General features: G+C 47.3%; 1 protein-coding gene across 5 annotated transcripts in view; it reads left to right on the top strand.

Annotated features, from left to right (window-relative positions):
- Positions 1-1928: 1928 nt before the first annotated feature.
- The window catches only part of stk35 (serine/threonine kinase 35), a 232329-nt gene continuing 219038 nt past the window's right edge, over positions 1929-15219 (top strand). For all 5 annotated transcript variants that reach the window (XM_083920927.1, XM_083920928.1, XM_083920930.1 and 2 more), the window contains exons 1-2: positions 1929-2603; positions 5784-6598. In XM_083920927.1, coding sequence (XP_083777053.1) covers positions 2042-2603; positions 5784-6526 — 1305 coding nt within the window. In that variant the 5' untranslated portion in view covers positions 1929-2041 and the 3' untranslated portion in view covers positions 6527-6598. The remainder of the gene's footprint in view (positions 2604-5783; positions 6599-15219) is intronic.

The following is a 15219-nucleotide window of genomic DNA, read 5'->3' as shown; positions in this document are numbered from 1 at the left end:
AACTGAATTAACCTCATACAGGCTTAAAAAATGAGGTGGCTTTTGCATAATTTTGGGGTATTTATTGGGTAAAATCTGCAATTCAGGGTCAGAGAGGGGGGGGGTGTAGAAGGTGATGCGTTTGAAGCGTTTTATATTTAATTATTCTACATTTTAGTCTTGTCTATTTGTCGTCGACAGTATTGCATGTTAATCATATTTCATGTTCAGTGATAACGGTGGCATCTTGGCATAAAAAAAGGTCATAATTATAAATAACGGAATAAACAGCGGTTGTGATGCTCCAAAAAAGTGTATCCACAGATTTACAAATGTCCCTTTCACCATAAGTCTATGGGAAAAAAGTGTTTTTGGGCCTGTGATGGACCAGGTTTTGCATTTCCACTGTTTGAACAACACGTAAACTGGCTTCAAAGCCTGGCACACTTCCTGGGGGCTAGTGTAGAACATGGATTGACTTAAACTGAGTATGTTACAGCCGTAAGTCTGTGATGTAGTTACCTGCGAGTTGACTTTTGCTTTCACACGGGACATGAACCGATAACATGACTCATCAGATGGTTGGTTATGCAGAAACTGTGAAAGAACAGGTGCTTTGGAAACCTGTCCTGGCAGATCAGTGGATGAACCATCTGCCTCCCAAAGTCAATCAGGAGAGGAGAAGAAAAACTCTCCAGGTCTGGAAAAACTGACGCTATAGCAGCATCTAAGCTAACCTCTTCAGGAGCCGTCACTGTTTTTAAAAAAGTCAGCTCTCGAGTCATCGTCACCCCCCCCCCCCCCCCCCCAGCTCCTCTCAGGATGCCTGTTGGTCACATGAACCTGTGTCTAAACTCTATACTGTATGTTCATACTGTAGCTTGTAACTGGAGGACTACTGGAAGGGTGGCCCGAAGGGTCAGCGGCCCAGGGGCCCAAAGGGTCAGCGGCCCAGGGGCCCAAAGGGTCAGCGGCCCAGGGGCCTAAAGGGTCAGCGGCCCAAAGGGTCAGCGGCCCTGACTCACAAAATGTTGCTTGAAAAGACCCCACAAAACAATCACAGAGATGCTTAATGACTATTAACATACAAAATGACTACAAAGAAATGCAAAATGACTCAAAATAAGCACAAAGAGACACTAAATTAATAAGGGATGTAAAACAACTAAAAATAGATGCAAAACCACCACAAAAAGATGCAAAATGACCAAAAACAAACGCAAACCACCACTAAATACATGCAGAATGACTAGAAACAGATGCAAACCACCAAAAAACACGCAAAATAATTAAAAACAGACGCAAAACCACCACTAAAAACATGCTAAATGACTAAAAACAGATGCAAACCACCAAAAATCACGCAAAATAATTAAAAATAGATGCAAAACCACCACTAAAAACATGCTAAATGACTGAAACAGATGCAAAACCACCACAAAAAGATGCAAATTGTCTGTAAGAGATCAAAAATGGCTTAAAAAAAGCTGCAAAACCACCACCTAAAAAGGCAAAATACCCAAAAATAGATGCAAAACCACCTCAAAGATGCAAAATGACTAAAAAACGCTACAAAGCTACAACAAAAAAGGAAAAATAGCTAGAAATTGATGCAAAATGACCAAACAGATGAATAACAAACAAAAGCATAATCACATATCTGGATTTGATGCCAGGGTGTTGCACGGATGACATTAAACACACGCGCGTGCACGCACGGACGCGCTTCGTGCTCACTTTGCCCTTAAATCAGAATCAGTGTTTCATTTCAAAATAAAAACAAACGGAGCGTGCTCGCGGGATCCTCCACCCCTTTGTCCCCGAGCGCCTCCCCCGCTGCTCCAATCACGGCGCGGCCTCGCAGCTCTGCCCGCCCCCGCCCCCCGTGTGCTCGGAAGCTGCCTGGGACATTTTGTTTCTGGGCTAAATGAGTTCCTGCAGCCGCTGGCACCGCTCCGTCTTCGGTCTCCTCCACGGCGCGGACACGCTGGCGCTGACGCGAGCACGGCAAACTTTGTTAGCGTCGAGTTTGAGTAATGAAAGAGAAACACGGCCTCCCTCCATGCTCACCCCCAACCAGGAAAAAGTTATGGATCTTCGCGAGGCCAAGAAGAGGCGACAGGTAAGCGGCGGCGTGCGGGGCTGCAGGCGGAGCGTGGCCGTCAAGATGAAGCGAGAGGCGGGCAAGGTCCTCCGCGCCCTGAAGCTGCAGGACAACAACAGCCGCACGGAGCGCATGGAGGAGGGGGAGGAAGACGACGACGACGACGACTGCTTCTCCATTAGCTTCCTCCGGAACGACCGCCTGGAGCCCGCCGTGGCCGTGTCCCCGCGGTACAGCCTGCTCCGGGAGGTGGGCCGGGGGAGCTACGGGGTGGTGTACGAGGCGATAGCCCGGAAAACAGGCGCCAGGGTGGCGGTGAAGAGGCTCCAATGCGACGCCCCGGAAAACGTGGAGCTCGCTTTGGCCGAGTTCTGGGCCCTGACCAGCCTGGAGAACCGGCACCAGAACGTGGTGCAGCTGGAGGAGTGCGTCCTGCAGAGGAAGGGCCTGGCCCAGAAGATGAGCCACGGGAACAAGAGGTCCAAACAGTACCTGCGCCTGGTGGAGACCTCCCTCAAAGGTACGGCCGTGTCTCCGGCCCAGGACAGGGACAGGGCCGCCCCACAAAGCCTGAGTGCAGCCACAACAACAGGGTTTCTGCACAAGTCTGGGTCTAAAAGTATGAATATTAGGGTTGAGTTGGATATTAATTATTAAATGGTAAACGAGTAAAGCATCATCCATCACTAGTGCGTTAAACATTAATTTGTTTGGACGATAAACAAACTTTTAAAGGCTTTTTTTGACCTTAAATGTTTGGTAGTGACTGCACTCAGGCTTTGCATTAAGAAAGAAAGGCACAGAAAAGTCCAATAATGTTCTTTAAGTGTCTTTATTTACACAGTTTACACAGGGACACATGAGATCTGCAGCTTTACATCCAAATGGGTGAATTCACATGAAGTTGTCTCATGTTTTTAATGAAAAAACACTTAAATTCTGGCTCTAAAAGTGTAAATAAACACATTTCATGTCACGTAAACACATTCTGGGTCTGTAGCTGCTGACCAGGGGAGGTGTAACCAAACTTATTTTGCTTTATTTAACCAAACTCCAACACAGATAATAGTTAATTTAATACAAAATCAAACTCTAGCTTATTATTACAACTATTCCTCAGTAAGATAAGATAAAATAAAACTTTATTAGGGTTAAATTTCCTTATTAAAGCAGCACAGGGGAGAGAAAACACACAGAAGCATCAAAAAGAACCAGGAAATTGCAGAAAAATCTAATGTTTTATGTAATATGAAGATTATAAACATGTGTAAAATGACTGTGAATGCATGCATTAAATCCCCCTGCAGCCGTGTGTGTGTGTGTGCACGTGTGTGTGTGTGTGTGTCAGTGCTGTACATTACCTATAGTGGGCACACACACAGAGAACACTGTGTGTCCCTCGGCTCACAAGAGAACACTGTGTACTACTCGACTGCACGGGAACACAAAGCTTGTTGACGGAGAGTTCACACACTAAACACTGATGTTAGAATGTAACGTGCGGTATTATTATGATATATCACAGCTTAGATGTATTTATATATATATATATTTATATGTATTTAAATGTATATGATTCACTCGTGTTTGTATCTTTGTTGTCATCCGTGCAGTTTGACCCACTTCTCTCCTCCCTTTGTTGTTGTTGCTCACGGGGCTAAAATAAACAGATATCTGCTGATTTTATCTTCATATAATTTAAATTTAGTGTTAAAATAATAACATTGCTGCACGTTTAAGGGGTAAAAACCCAGAGTTATATCAGATTTAGTGCACAGTCTTTTAATAGCCCGGCTGTTACGTAAGTGTCACTGTTCAGGCTCTTTGAATGAAATATTCATGAGCCGGCGTCTTTTAAAGCCTTTAAGAGACAAAGAGGAATGTTTGTTGGATCTGGGGAAGAACACAAAGGACTTATTATTATTGTTTTTATTATTATTATTATTATATGACCTCGTCCCTTTGATCTTGATCCACTCAAACTTCTTTCATGGAGTCCGTCACAGACACGCCCCCAGTGCTGTCGGACCTTTAAAAAGCTGGTTTCTCTGTTACTTTAAACTTATATTTAATTATTTTGTTATTATCATGACTCTGGTTATGTTAAGGAATCATAAGTGACGTAATCACCAGACCCTGTTGGAGCTCTGTTGACAGATCAGCTGACTTTGTTTCTAGTGCTATCGTTCTGGGACAGGGGGAAACTTTCTGCCTTGTTTGCGTTTCTTTAAACTAATCACGTCAACGCAGATAACAGATGCACACAAAGGAGCATTTAAACAAGTGAGGTTAAGGGCGCCCTCCCACTGTGCCTCCGTCCCGTGCCCCGTGCTTTAGGGTCCTTGTCCCCCCCTCCAGGCCCGTTTGTACTCACACTACCTGGGCCTCGGAGAATGCTTCTTGCTGCCTATACGTCATCACGCCGTAACACGTCACACGCATTGATGACGTCATGGCGATGCGTGGCTTTGTTTCCAGATCTTTCCGTAGACCTCTGAGTTTTTGTGCGTCTTGTCGACTGTTTTTGAATCTTTTCATCGACCAAATCTGCAGTAAACACTCCACCTCCGCATCACACCAACGTGAACCTTTCACCGCCATTGTTTGAAATGTCCGCGCATGGTCCCTCCTTCTTTTTTCTACGTCCCAACAGGCGCACAGGAAATGACCTCAGAGCCGCCGTAGGCCTCGTGCTCGTACACGTGCGCACGCTCATGCTCGTACACGTGCGCACGTGCTTTACTAAAGCCCACCTCTCACAAACGGGCCGTGGACGGCAAGCGTGCCGCTCCTAGACGTGGTACGGTTGCACTCACACTGGTCAAAGGAACCAGACTTTAGCCGTGAAACGTGCTGGGGCACGGGACGGAGGCACAGTGGGAGTGCGCCCTTACAGATCTCAGTGTGTGACTTTGGGAGCTGGAGCCAGTTGGCATGTCTTGAATTATAAATGTGTACATCTCTATTTAGTTTGAAAAATGCTTTACAGAGCACATGAGACAAAGAAGACTGACTTTAAATATAAATACACACATGGAGAATTTATTTACGTCAAAAATCAAAAGAATTACGATTTTTTTGCAGAGAATAAAGCTTCAAAGGTGGGATGGACATGTACCAGTATACGTTACAGTAGATGAGAAAAGGATAAATTCAGCTGTAATAAAGAGTTAAGAGACAATTCTGATGAACCAAGGCTCCACTCTTGCTGATGATGGCGATGGATTTAGATCTTTTATTGCAGATAACCTGAATATGATTCTCCAGCTTTATGGTTACTGGGTTAGTTCCTTTGCTAAGACAAAAACCTGCTCCACCTCACCACAGCAAACACCCCAGGCAACCGATCAAATACTCAAACACACTCAAGTTACATTGTTAAATGGCGAGTGTGATATTTTCTGATCTTGGGCGGCGCTAAGCCCGGACGCAGTCACGGTGGCGTTACAGTAAAAGGAAACTGAAACCTCAGAGTGTCATTGCTCAGTCAGAAAACAATACTTATGTCACACACTGAGCTCAAATGGCTGTGAAAGTAGCGCTGTTCTTGTGCATGCTTGACTTGTGTATGAGTCATTGTTGAAGTACGGAGTGACTCGTGTCTTGTTGTAGCGCTGTAAACTGATTCGATGTCACGCTTTGACTGCTGTTGTCTTACTAATCCGGTAATGTCTGTCCATCTTCCCTCTGCACGCTGCAGGGGAGCGCATCCTGGGCCACCCAGAAGAGCCCTGCTACCTCTGGTTCGTCATGGAGTTCTGTGAGGGCGGGGACCTCAACCAGTACATCTTGTCCCGCCGGCCCGACCCCCAGACCAACAAGAGCTTCATGCGCCAGTTGACGAGTGCCGTAGCTTTCCTGCACAAGAACAACATCGTCCACCGTGACCTGAAGCCGGACAACATCCTCATCTCGCAGAAGTCTGGATCGCCTGTTCTCAAAGTGGCCGACTTTGGCCTCAGTAAAGTTTGCGCGGGCCTGAACTCCAAGAACAGTGAAGAACACCCCGCAGCAGGAGCGGGCAGCAAGGGCAACAACCAGAACAACATCATCAACATAAACAAGTTCTGGTTGTCGTCAGCGTGTGGCTCGGACTTCTACATGGCCCCGGAGGTGTGGGAGGGCCACTACACAGCCAAGGCGGACATCTTCGCCCTGGGCATCATCATCTGGGCGATGATCGAGCGGATCACGTTCATTGACGCAGAGTCCAAGCGTGAACTGCTGGGCACCTACATACGGCAGGGCACAGAGATTGTACCTGTCGGGGAGGCTCTGCTGGAGAACCCCAAGATGGTTCTCCACATCCCTCAGAAGGCCAGGAGCTCCATGTCTGAGGGGGTGAAGAAACTCCTCCAGGACATGCTCGCAGTCAACCCTCAGGACCGACCGGACGCCTTCCAGCTGGAAGTGCGGATGGACCAAGTCACGTGTGCCGCGTGACAGCTCCTCACCTTCCCCAAACCTCTTTTTTTAACCTAACCAGTCAAAGAAGGGACCCATTTTCCTTCCCAGGTAAGCTCAACCTTCTTGATAACTTAAGAGTGTTACTCTTTAATGTAGGTGTGTGTAAATGAAGAACTAGCAGTTTTTTTTAACCCGACTCACCCTTACTAATCACTGGTGTCACTGATTTGTCCACCTTTAACCAAAGAGGAGGAGCGGTCAGTGAAATGATGGTAAAGAGGTGAATGAGACCTTAAACCTGCAGGCTCCTCTGTCACACAGGAGTCAGCACGACTGGCTCAAAGGGAACACTGGTGGTTGGTACTGTAGGGCTGTAAACAGGTCATCTTCCCTTCAGCTGACACCATTAGCCTGTATCGACCCAGTCACTGGCTGGAAAGGCTGACTACACCTCTTTCTACAGTGTGCATTGCAGAAATAGGCTTTGGTGGTATATTTAGTCTCACACTTGTGTCAGTGGGAATTAAGAGTCTGTCTGTCTTTGGGCTGGACATCAGTTGTTCCATAATTAAGATTTTATTAGCAGCACTACTCTTATCAGGACTCCATAATAGTTCGGTTCCATATGGAGACTCTGGTTGCTTATTTTTCATTAATGAATGATTGCTGAGTGTTGACCCACCTTACAGGGATCCTTTTTGCTTTTATAGTATGGTTGTATAAGGTAGTAAATAGTAAGTAAATAGTAATAGCAGTAAATAGCAGACAGCATCATCACAGTGTAAGATAATGAACATGGAAACAAGATTAACAAGAGTGAAAGTAGTGAGTGAGTGTGTTTCCAGTCCCATCAGGTCCCTTAAACGTTCTTCCCCCAGAAGACGGATGCAGGAGACAGTGAAGTCTTGGGGACAGACGGGGGCAGCCATGGCTACTGTATAACACCAGTGTGGCCTTTCAGAACATCTGCAGTAGTGGAAACACTTTTGTCCCACCGACTACTTTGTTTGAAACTCATTCGGTGTGTTTCAGTTCCCTAAAGCGTCCTTCCCCCGGTTCAGGGAACAACCAGCTGACTGGAGCTCCCTGGTGTCCATGTGCGGGGGTTGAACGGTAAAATGAGGGAGTAACTCTTCCTCCGGTACACACACACACACACACACACACACACACACACAGGTACAGTAGGTGGAGCTCCACCAACATCCAGCTGCTCTGAACACGCCTTTATTTCCACCTTCACCTTTGTCACAATCACCAGCGTGGGCAAAATGGCCGACTTTTGGACAGAATTGGTAGTGTTGGTAGTTGCCATGGTGACGTCCTCCCTGGGTTTAAAGGGAACGCTCTATTGTCGCCGTTGCTTCCTGGTTTCTTCTGTTTCCGGGTCAAAAGCCATTGCTGCAAAGTGGGGAGCATGCGCAGACGAGAAACCCTGTTTACGTGCATGAATAATCAGGTGCTTAAGGAGTTCTCTAGGTCTGTAACCGGGGTATGAGAGCTCTGATCTGACCCGGGGTACAGTGTTTACCTGGAGTCTGCCCGTAACCTGAATATAATCGGGTTTTAAACAGCAGGTAAACGCACTGAGTGACGTTAATAAGAGGCCACAAGTTGTTGTTGTTGCAGTTAAAGCTGACGGGAGTTACTGGGAACCAGGCAGGAGCCAACCTTAGCCTTAGGGCGACTGGCTGTGTATTGTATTTAAAGCATGCCTGTCTGCGTGTGTGTGTGTGAGAGTGTGTGAGACATTGTGAGGCAGAAAACAAATACTTATTGGCAGAGGTGCAATAATATTAACGGTTCAGTGCAGCCACAGCACATTTTTCTGGTTCTTACTCACACATGACGGTGAATTATTAATGTTACGATATCACAGAGTTCAGACTTCTGTTTCCTGACTGTTACATAAGTCACGTCCTCCTGTGATGCAGCCGCTCGTCCTCACTGACAGTGAACACACACCAAGAGAATACCCATGACATATGTAGAAATATGTGATGTAAGGGCGCACTCCCACTGTGCCACTGTACCGTGCCCCAGCACGTGTCACGGCTAAAGTCTGGTTCCTTTGATCAGTGTGAGTGCAACCGTACCACGTCTAGGAGCGGCACGCTTGCCGTCCACGGCCCGTTTGGGAGAGGTGGGCTTTAGTAAAGCACGTTTGCACGTGTACGAGCACGAGCGTGCGCACGTGTACGAGCACGAGGCCTACGGCGGTTCTGAGGTCATTTCCTGTGCGCCTGTTGGGACGTAGAAAAAAGAAGGAGGGACCATGCGCGGACATTTCAAACAATGGCGGTGAAAGGTTCACGTTGGTGTGATGCGGAGGTGGAGTGTTTACTGCAGATTTGGTCGATGAAAAGATTCAAAAACAGTCGACAAGACGCACAAAAACTCCGAGGTCTACGGAAAGATCTGGAAACAAAGCCACGCATCGCCATGACGTCATCAATGCGTGTGACGTGTTACGGCGTGATGACGTATAGGCAGCAAGAAGCATTCTCCGAGGCCCAGGTAGTGTGAGGACAAACGGGCCTGGAGGGGGGGACAAGGACCCTAAAGCACGGGGCACGGGACGGAGGCACAGTGGGAGGGAGCCCTTAATCCCATCTTTATCTTCTCTTAATCTTAATTGTGAGTTAACTCTGACATTGATGCGATTAATCGTGCTGAAATCTTTTAATCGTTTCACAGCACTGATAAATATTCCAGCAAAAAGTCTGAACCTTTCCTTAATTATGACACACACACACACACACACACACACACACACACACACACACACACACACACACACACACACACACACACACACACCCCCATCCACATTCTGGATATCAGACCAGACCCCGCCCCTCCCCCAAAACAAACATGCACACTCAGCAGGAAGTAACTTTCTGCCGCAGTGACAGTGAAGGAAAGTGTCCCAGTAAGATGTCGTTCGTCTCACTTTGCTAATTAGAGCAGAAAGTCCTCGCTGCACAACAATCGTGCGCCCAGTGGATGTTCAGTGACCCGACGCGTCCATCTGTTTGTTTGAACTTGAACCCTCCATTGACCGGGACGGAGTCGGCGTCCGTTTAACAATAAGCTCTCAGATGCTGCGTCATTGTGTAGTAGACCCGCCCAGAGACCCCGCCCCAGCCCCTCGCCCTGTGACGTAACACCTGCGGGCTCCCAGCTGTCCGCGGGACGGGCTCTGGAGGTGTTGTTGCGTGCTAGTCCACTGCTGCAGATTGGCCTCGTTCTCTCGAGGCACGATGGGATGATGTGTTACGCAATAGGCCTGAACTGGTTGAACAGGAGCTGGAGAGGGGGATGAGTGGCTGTAGACACACAGGGGGGGGGGGGGGGGGGGGGGGGTTGTTGTGTACTTATGTCAGGAGCTGGTTAAGTGCGGGGTCAGCTTACAGGAGCACAGTGATGATACTCACACACTGATGAGATTAAACACACATGCACTCAATCCCTAATAATAATAACAATAACTTTAGATTTAAATAGCACCTTTAAAAGCAGCACTTTACAAAGCGTACGAACCAAAATACACACACATATATATATATATATATACAACATCACCGTATTTACACATTGTACAGAAAGAAGGGGCGTCACTGATGGACAAAGGAAGTTAATATTAGCTTAAGGTGTACAGTATATATGTATAGAAGCTTGATCACGGGCTGTAAATAGCTCTAAAGGTTCAATTTGCATATTTAAATCAATACAATTTCCTTCTGATGGAGAATGTAAAATCCTCCCAGGCTCTTTTTAGGCAAATACACGCATCACATAATCCATTGAGACAATTTTTCATGTATTAACGGAGAAATCCAGGAGAGATGCTAACAGTCGGACGTGGCTAACAGTGGTTAGCTCGCGGCAGCACGGTGAAGGCATTCAAAGGTCTTTTTTAACCACTAATGCTGCTGAAAATAACAGCAAACCTCTGCAGCAGCATGAGAAGAGTCCCTACACACACAACAAAGCAGCAACAGCGTAGTTAGTGAAGCCAGAGTTTATTAAAAGAGTGTTTTAAAGACTTAGGGCGTGATCACACTGTCCTCCCGGACCACGACCCGGACTTTAGGGTACTTGTCCCCCCTCACTCTCCCCCCCGCGCCCCAGCCCCGTTTGTACTCACACTACCTGGGCCTCGGCCAATGCTTCTTGCTGTCCATACGCCTTCAAGCCGTAACACGTCACACGCATTGATCGCGTGTGTGTGGCTTTGTTTACAAATCTTTCCGTAGACCTCGGAGTTTTTGTGCGTCTTGTCGACTGTTTTTGAATCTTTTCATCGACCAAATCTGCAGTAAACACTCCACCTCCGCATCACACCAACGTGAACCTTTCACCGCCATTGTTGTTGTTGTTAAATGTCCGCGCATGGTCCCTCCTTCTATTTACATGTCCGAACAGGCGGACATAACGCTACTGCCGTAGGGTTCGTGCCCGTGCTCGTACACGTGCGCACGCTCGTGCTCGTACATGTGCAAACGGCTCCGCTAAAGCCCACCTCTTTCAAGCGGGCCGTGGAGGGCCAGCTGGCCCCAGTTGAGCGCGGAGCGGGTGCGCTCACACTACTTAAAGGTACTAGGCTTTAGCTGAAAAAACGGTTTTGGCCGCGGCCAAAAGGACAGTGTGATCACGCCCTTACCTACTGGCCCCTGTACCAGCTCCTCTCATAGTAAAGTCCATTACAGTGGAAGGAGCACATTGCTGCTTTGTACCAGCAAAACACGTAAATGTTGTGGTTTGTGGCAGTTTGGTACAGGGTAAAGGGCGTGTCCTGTCCGGGGTTCAGCATTCTCCGAGGCCCAGGTAGTGTGAGTACAAACGGGCCTGGAGGGGGGGGACAAGGACCCTAAAGCACGGGGCACGGGACGGACGCACAGTGGGGGTGCACTCTAAGTGAGCGTCTTGCTCCATAGCTGCTCATCTCATCCGTGGAAGCCTCCATGTTGTTTACACTCAACAGTCTCTTCTGTTTCACTTCAATCCACCAAAGAAACCAACGCTGATTGGTTCAAACTGCTCAAACGTCTCCAGACTGATCTGAGAGTGAAACACAGCGGCGCTCAGAGATCAGGGCGGAGTCAGGAGGCGAGTGCCGACCTTTTCGCTAGTGTTTTGCAAAAACTGAATATGAATGACACGTATCAGGATCAGGATCAGGAAATCCCTATGAAATGTGTTTTGTCAGCATCGTAACCATGTGTGTGTGTGTGTGACTTCCCTCTGCCCACCTCACCCATCCTCCCTGTCCATCCCCCCTTCCTCCAGTGAGGGTGCTGCTCCTGGTTCAGATCTTACGGAGGCCTGGATCTAGAACATTTTGTCCTCCTGGTCCCTGGCAGTCATGCCCCGGCTCCAGGTGGACTCTCCGTACTTTAGGAATCCCTTTTTGATTTTGCTGACGACGTAAACAGACTTTTACAAGTCGAGGCATTTTCAGGGTGTTGTCCTCACGCTGCACACATGAATTCCTCCAGGTGCTGTCATGAACACACTGATGCCTTCCAGCAGAGTTCTCATTCTGCGTGTCTGAAAGCTCAGAAGCGGCGTGCGTTTGAAACCGAGGGTATGAGAACACGCTGATCTCGCTCTTCTAAAGGAAATGAAGTTGTTGGGGCAGGGAACGCTATGTTCTGTGTTTGGGGGGGGGGGGGGGGGGGGGGGGGTATTACGGCGGGCCTGAGAAATGCCAGAGGAAGGCCACCTTTATGAGTTTGGGAGTGGGTGTGATGAGCGCATTGGCGTTCTTATGTAACACGGTTGTAAAAGTGAGCATTCAGTAGCTGAGGTGGTTGTAAATGTTTCCGAGGGGCCCTCCGGGTTCAGAGGAGGAGCTGCAGGAAACCACTCAGGTGACGCCCCCCTTTCCCATTATATAAGGGGGGGGGGGGGGGGGGGAGTCATTTAAGGACCCTTTCCTCCACAACAGCTCCGTCCTTTCACCAACAAACTAAACAGCCTCATGTTATCGATCTTGGTTCTGTCTCTACTACTACTCTAAGACTCCGACAGCGTTGGAAATTCACTCATTCAACGATCCTTTGTTAAAGAGGCTCCACTCCAACGGGGAAAACGAAACTGAAACTCACCCGTCCCCCTCCAACGCTGTAAACCTGGGAAACACCGTCCATCTGCACCGAGCTTTAGCGTTAAATTTTAAGTCATTTTGCATCTGTTTTTAGTAGTTTTTCTTAAGTTTTAAGTCATTTTGCTTAAGTTTTAGTCATTTTGCATCATTTTTTTGTCATTTTTCTTAAGTTTTAAGTCATTTTGCATCTGTTTTTAGTCATTTTCCATCTTTTTTTAGACATTTTGTATCTGTTTTCAGTCATTTTGCTTAAATTTTTAGTCCTTTTGCATCTGTTTTTAGTCATAATGCTTAAATTTCTTATCATTTTGCTTAAGTTTCCCGTCATTTTGCTTCGGTTTCCACTCCTAACGGGGAAAACGAAACTGAAACTTCTCAGAGATCCTTTATTATTTAGTTTGAGAACAAAAAAACAACTAAAACAGAATGAAACAAACTGAAACTCTTTCTTTATTTGTTGATGTTTGATGTAACTTTGTTCTGGTTCTGTTGGAGAACATTATTTGGACCTTTTGGACTTTAACTCTTTAAAGTCGTGTTCTGATGCTGAGTCAGCTCATTGTGTGAAACACTGATTTAAGCTGAGTTTGCATCGTGGCTGATTATTACTGTAGTTCAGAGATTTGAGACTTTAGTCATTCGGCCATTGGTCCGGAGCTCTGGAATAACACAGATCCACTTCTTTTCCACTCTGCCGTCCCCGTTCATGGTGTCTGTGTCGGGTCTAACGGGCCGTGAGCTCTTAACACCGCACTGTGCCCTCACAGTCAGAGCCATCGACCACAGCCTCACGACTCACCGCGGCTGGTGTCGAGGTGAGAGTTCGGACTCACGGTGGATTTGCTTTCGCTGCTTCGGTGGTTTCACAGTTGTGTTACACGTTCCACCAAAGCTGACAGGTTCATTTCAACCTGTAAATGGATAAAAGAGAGAGAGAGAGACAGAGAGAGAGAGAGAGAGAGAGAGAGAGACGTGGTCCGCATCTGTTGTTGTTGTTCCTCTGATATCACTGTAGGATTTTTGGATTTGCTCCGTCACTGCTGTATTCGGCTGCAGCTCTGTCCTATGACAACATGAGAACATAAGAACTGTAAGATGGCAGGATTACCCGAGGGACACAGATGGTGGAGCGGACAAACAGTGAGACAGACCTTTAACCGACGCGTTAGAGCTCGTCCTGGTTCCTATTTTCAGCTCCTGTTTTTGAAACCGTCCAGAACCTGAACCGTCATTTATCGATTCTCCAGACGTTATTCTAGATATGACTGTGACAGAATGACACATTTGTTTTTATATCCCAGCCCTTGAAATGCTTCGTCGTTGGTTTTGTCCGTCGGTTGTTACGGATGGATGTGGTTAAGACTTTAACGATACTACTGCTTTTACAGACACTGCTGATCGACCCGGTTCTTTAACGGCACCAGTTATCAGGTCTTTTTTTTAGAGGATAATGAAACAAAATGAGAATTAAATGAACAACTTAAACCCTATAATGTACTTAAACTGCACCGTAATAAACGTTTTAACAGCCATGTTTAACTAATCACTATACATTACTCACAACAACATAAGAAACTACGATATTACTCCTGGTTCTTATCATTTAATGAACTCTTTTGGGCTCTGGCCGCTGCTCCTTTGCGTTGAAAGGAGCCAGTTGAGGTGGTTCAGGATCATCTGGTAAGGATGAACCCTGGGCGCCTCCCTAGGGAGGTGTTCCAGGCACGTCCAGCTGGGAGGAGGCCTCGGGGAAGACCCAGGACCAGGTGGAGAGATTAGATCTCCACACTGGCCTGGGAACGCCTCAGGATCCCCCAGTTAGAGCTGGTTAATGAGGCCCGGGAAAGGGAAGTTTGGGGTCCCCTGCTGGAGCTGCTGCCCCCGAGACCTGATCCAGGATCAGAGGCTGAAGATGAGATGAGATGGGCTCTGGCTAGCATAACACACCGCTAGCATAACGTCACATACCTGAGGTGGACGGGGAAGCGGTCAATTACGAGTCAAAAACGGAGCATCTATCCGTGTGAAGATGATGCACATTTAGGTGTTTGCAGCAGCGGCTCGTGTCCCTTTACATGCAAACATGCTGTTGCACAACGATCTTTACTGTTTGTGTCAGTTTGGCTGAATTAAAGCCACACTTTTCGTCGCTTGGTTCTCCTGAAAACTCTGCTCCTCCAGTGTCTTTGATCGAGGGACACCAGGAAAACACCTGAAACATGAAAACGATCACGCCTGGAAACGTTATCGAGCTCATTAAAAGTTAATAATAAAGTTATTAATCGATATATTGAGACAGGCCTAACTACGGACTTTGAATATCTCTCCCTGGGGCAAATTTGGAGCCTGGTTTCTGGACTCCTGCCTGTTGTTTAAAAAAGTTGATCATCATGTTGCACTTTGTCCAACTTCTGCATCTGCTGTGAATGCTTTGCCAGTTTTTGCATCAAGAAGAACAAGACACACGCCTAAACGTACTCTCGTGTGAATGCCACTCGAGTGGAATGTGTTTCTCTGCACGACGCACACCCAAAAAAACCACCGTGCGCTTGTATAACAGCAACACACCCTCTCCAGCACACAGTGCGTGTGTTCACCAGAACCCAGCCCCCACTGC

Source organism: Echiichthys vipera (assembly GCF_963691815.1).
Source record: "Echiichthys vipera genome assembly, chromosome: 9".
NCBI lineage: Eukaryota > Metazoa > Chordata > Actinopteri > Perciformes > Trachinidae > Echiichthys > Echiichthys vipera.
Note: the sequence above shows the minus strand (reverse complement) of the source record. Positions and strands in the feature narration are given on the sequence as shown.